The sequence below is a fragment of the Aplysia californica genome, unplaced genomic scaffold, assembly GCF_000002075.1.
Source record: "Aplysia californica isolate F4 #8 unplaced genomic scaffold, AplCal3.0 scaffold00457, whole genome shotgun sequence".
Lineage (NCBI taxonomy): Eukaryota > Metazoa > Mollusca > Gastropoda > Aplysiida > Aplysiidae > Aplysia > Aplysia californica.
The window spans coordinates 70487-75815 of NW_004797727.1; the positions used below are offsets into that span (position 1 = coordinate 70487).

The 5329-nt window shown below is 42.8% G+C and overlaps 1 protein-coding gene across 1 annotated transcript in view; it reads right to left on the reverse strand.

Moving 5' to 3' along the window:
- Positions 1 to 488: 488 nt before the first annotated feature.
- The window catches only part of LOC100533372 (Trk-like receptor tyrosine kinase), a gene marked incomplete at its 5' end in the record, with an annotated part of 112342 nt that continues 107501 nt past the window's right edge, over positions 489 to 5329 (reverse strand). The window contains 2 exon segments of the mRNA NM_001204662.1: positions 489 to 1562; positions 3102 to 3260. Coding sequence (NP_001191591.1) covers positions 534 to 1562; positions 3102 to 3260 — 1188 coding nt within the window.

Below are 5329 nucleotides of genomic sequence, written 5' to 3' on the forward strand. Positions count from 1 at the left end.
GGGGGAACGTCATTCTTTAGAATCATGTCGGGGGTGGGGTTGGGGGAGCTGTAATGTACGAGGTCAACTTTTGCTCTGCGGTAACCGATTGTCACTGCGACATTGGTCTCACCAGTCACAGAATGCACTTCTCCCAGAAATACAGACTAAGTGGAACAATGGATGTACTTTCAGTATCAACATAAATTGTGTTAACCGACTTCCCTCAGCACGTTTCTGAGAGGGTTTACGAAAAGCGTTATTGCCTCAATTGTTAATAATAACATAGCCCCTCTTATGGATGGATCTCAACTAGCGCTCAAATTTCCTAATACACGAGCGGGCGAGACTCCATTTTAAGAACTGTAGAATAGCAACAATAGCGTAACAGTTAGTGTGCTTGCGTGCGTGCGTGCGTGCGTGCACGTGCACGGGTGCCTGAGTGTGTGTGTGAGTGTGTGTATGTGTGTGTGTGTGTGTGTGTGTGTGTGTGTGTGTGTTTATGTGCGTGTCTATGTGTGTGTTTATGTGTGTGTGTGCAGTTAACTGATCCTCTACAGCAATGAATGACTCGACTTTGGTATCGAGTACTCGTTCAGAGGCGCTGATTCTCTCACGGGTGTGGGTAACCCTGCTCCTATAGCGTCGTCAAGGCGACTGAAGGAAGGAAGACGATCAGCAAATCGCGAGGGGGAACCTTTGACTTTTCTCCCTCGTCCTGAACGCCCGGTGCATTTTGTGGATGCTTTGAGAATTCTGAAAGTGGCGGGTTTGTTCCCTTCGTGTGAGCTGGGAGAAGATGAACCGATCATGCTCGAAGCAATGTCTCTGCTACGGTTGATGTTCGACCAGCTGAACGAACACGACACACGAGGTTCGTTGAGGGCAGAGTCTGTGAGATGCTTCAGGGAGCACGCGCTGCTGGAGCGGCGGAGGTGAAAGGTCATTGCCTCAGGAGAGGGAATCATGTTGCGATTCGCCTCGATCCTGCCGTGAGATCCTTGTCGAGAGAGAACGGTAGGTTCTAGAGGGACTCGAGATCTGCCACTTGATCCTTTGCTACTTCCAGGGAACTTGTGCTCCTTCATAGGAGGTGTGGCAACTAGCGAACTTCCGGCGCAGCTTTTAGCTGCAGCTGACTTGGAACGAGGCTCGTTCAGGGTCCCCGAGTTCCACTCTGAGTTTGGAGCGCCACAATGTTTCTGTTCACGACACGACGTCAATTTTTTCTCTACTCCGTTCATGTCCACCACAAATGTCACGTCATCGCCAGCCTCACAACTGACGTCGGCAATAGAGACGCGAGTTATTTCCCCTTTGCAAGTGGCGTCTGTCCGCGGCGAGACAGAGGGAGAGTCTCCTAGCTGGGCGCAGTCAGCAACAGGCCTTGACATTGGCATCTGTTGACAATGTGTCGGTTTGTTCAGCCGGTCTCGGTAGTCTGTCAGGTACTTGAGGAGACGGTCAAAGACGATTCTCTGCCTGGGGTCACCCTTCCAGCAACCAAGCATCACGTGATAGACGGTGGAGGGGCAGTCTTCCGGTCGCTGGAGGAGAATTCCTTGATCTAGAAAGTGAATAACCTGAGGAAAGATGTGATGAAAAGATGTTGATAAATTGAGGAATTTACTATTTAACCTTTTTTCGTTTCAGTTAAAATTGTTTAGGGGTTTGTTTTTTTTTTGTTTTTTGGGGGGGGGGTTGGGGGGTTGTTGTTTTGGGGGGGGGGGTTGTAGTTTTATTTTTTGGGGGGGAGTACGCCTTTAACCCCCTACTGACTCAAATAAATAATTTCGGTGTTCAATCACTTTTCCCAACGGAATGATTAGATGAAGAAAGGATGAGCAAAAAGAAAAACGAGGAGGAAGATAATATACCTCAGGAAATATAACGCTTTATTATATTATATCTGTTTCCACCTCAACAAATGCAGTGTGTCGAAAATCATACTCCAACGAACTAAATGAAGGGGAGGGAAAGAGAACGGGCTGTCGGAGGATGTTAAACGTGAGAGGAAGAAGGTAAGGCTTGACCCATTCAAATGAACCATCCACCCCTGACTGAATCTAAAGTATTGTTCTGAACGCAAAGTTATTCTCTTCCCCTGTCTGATCTTCATCCTTATTATTTCCAACCCCTGACCCCAACCACCAATTCTAGAGCATCCCTCTAAAGTGTTACGATTATCTGTATTCCTTACTTAAAGCCCTATTCAACACTAATCGATTTTACGTGAGTCTAAAACATTTTATCAACCCCGGACATGAAGTATTGCCACTCTCAAAAAATATTTACACTGCTCAATTAGCTTTTCACTATTCATTTTTCACTGCTGGTGATATATTAAATATGCCATTCGCTAGCGTAGTTGTTTTCATGTTTTCACAACACACAAGAACATACCAAAAACACTATTTTCTTGGTGAGAAATCGGGTGTAACCTGCTTTTTCTATTTTGTTTTCCAGTGTTAAAATTACCGCAACCCGATCCTTGGGGGACGTGGCTGATATCGTGCTGATGTGTGCCGTAAGGTATAGTTTGGAAACTGCGTGGTCTTCCTTTTACTCTCTTCCCTTGCCCCATCATTTGGATCAATCGAAACAAGGCCCAATCCAATTTAAAACACACAAATACACACACACACACACACACACACACACACACACACACACACAAACACACACGCATACATACATACATACAAACACATACAAACATATTAACATACACACACCGACAAACACACACACAGACAAACACACGCACAGACAAACACACCTACACACAAACACACCAGCGTGTGAACACTTTTGATGATTTGATAACTCTTACGATCAGCAGAATGTTTCGAAATCATCTTCACCTAAACTTTGTTCATTTTTTACGTAGCGTCCGAACATATACGCGGGTTACGTTTCATTGGGAAACGTGTGCTTAGTGATTTTAGATGCCATGTGCACATTTAATATCAGGCTTGACCTGTTTAAAATCCCTAACAAAGAGTTCTTGAACTTGCGTCCTGTCGGAGATGAAGGTCCTGCAGCTTCAATAATATCACAGTTTCTAAATGGTCGTGAAACCCGAGCACTGCAATTTAAACTAAATTCAAACAAATACTGACCTCCTCATTCGAATGTCCAAAATATGGTTGTCTGCCGTAACTGAAAATCTCCCATAAGACAACTCCATAGGCCCACACATCACTCTCACATGTGAAGCGGCCATACTTGATGGCTTCCGGTGACATCCAGCGGATTGGAAGCATTCGAGACCCGCCGATCTGAGGAAGGAAAGTTTGAGATTTTATTCACATGGTAAAAACATTTTACATTTGACCCGATCTGGAAAACATAATGCCATTTCACACATAAGGAGACATTTATTTGAGCGACTTCTTATGCACGACAGGGTATTTCGAAGCAAGTGATATCAATACGAGAGTGGTCAGGACATTCTTTCGAGAGATCAGGCCTGATGATCCGTTACATAGTGTAGAGCAGAGAAAGGGCTATTTTGGGCATGGCAAGACCGAGGAAATAGAGTTATTAGAAGATATGCGAGAATATCTTACATATTAAAGGACAGTAGGATGTCGATCGGCGGAAATAGTTTACCAGGCGCAAAACAGTCAGGAGGGCATTTCATTTATCAGTTGACAAGAGATGTTTATTTGTACATATTAATCAAAGACATTTCAAGGATATCATCCTCTCTTTATGCTCTATGACAGGTGAGGAACATGCAAGAAGTACCATATTCTACTTGCAAGAGAGAACTAAAAATCAGGGGGCAGGGGGTAGGGGGCAAGGGGCGGAGGTACACACGGAATGGCAAATAACAACGAGGAATAGTTTAACTATTTAAAGCTGTGGGGTTACATTTTATATAGGAGAAGACATTTTGTTGATTGTCAAAGAATCGATAGAATGACATTTAAGTACTAGAAGACACTGTGGGATATTTTATGGATCACAACAGGATGTAGGACAGACAGAGATATTTGACATTTTCAAGGAAAAATATTCTAGTTCTCACTGTTGGTAAAACCGTATAAAGTTTCGGAGACTAAAAAGCTTAAATCAAATATGGTTAATGAAAGTTCTTCATATTTCTCGAGTCACAAGTGCAAATACGCCAACACTAAGAAACAAAACATATACAATTCACTTAGTCATACACACGGCACAAATCTAAACAGACTGTGATGATGACGTACCTACAAAAGTGTATAACAAGCAAATACCCACATAAAGAAACGGAGAATGTGAAAGGCGACTTGGGGAAGATATTTATTAGATATTGAAAAGAAAAGAAGACAAAAAGTATGAGTGACTTATAAAGACAGCGAACTACGGCAACTCAACTTCCCTTTGGGTAAAGCGGGTCCGAAAAAGTCAGATAGTGCTAATATGCTCTTCATAATGAAATAAATATTCGCTGAAAGTAGAATCTTACGTCTTGGGGAACTAATATAACTACGAGTCAAATGTATTGTTAAACAGCAGAGGAGGAATGAAATACTCGTATTGTTAATACAAAAGGCTTTGTAAAAGAATGCCTATCATTTGTCTACTGTCTTCTTGACAATGAAGACTGCAAAGCTTCGGGGGGGGGGGTAATTTTTTTTTAATTTTTAATTTTTTTTTTTGGGGGGGGGGTTGTTCTGTTTTCATATTTGTTGTTTTCTGTCTTGTTTATTTCGTTGAGCAACGTTTTGTTTTCGTTTTCATTTGCTTCTCTGTTTGTTTTGTTTTATTTGGTTTTGAGTTTTTTCTTTTTATCTTGAGGGGTGTGGGACAGGCTGTTTGATTTTTTTTCTTTTTAGAGATAATGATTAAGCTACCTACACACACGCCGTAGCCGCAAGCTATCTAATGGTGTATTAGCTCACTACAGCCCTTTTAACTCAGAGGTACTGGTATATCATATATTTTGCGTTACTACAACACCACTGAATTCATTCCTTTTTTCTTCTTCCTCTTGCTGCTTTGTCTCGTACCCCACATTTGAAATGACATGTATGAGTCTAGAAAGGTTTTTGTTTGTTTGTTTTTGTAAAGTGTTTTATGGCCATATGACACACCTAATATTTTCAGTTGGTAGGAAATTTTGAATTTTGCCCGGGTGGCGGCCGAAGTCTACTCTTATCGATTTTAGACCACCAAGGGATCTTTAACGTGCGCAACTTGCACACGGGTCCTCCGAGATTTTTCACCCTTGTCCGAGAAGGCTAGGTGTAGATCTTTCCTACCAGAAGATCAGGGGTGTGGCAGAAAGACAGCAGTAAGGAGGAGCCAAGGAGTAGCATAGAAAGGCTGCAGAAAGAGTCAGGAGCCCAGAGGAGGGGGC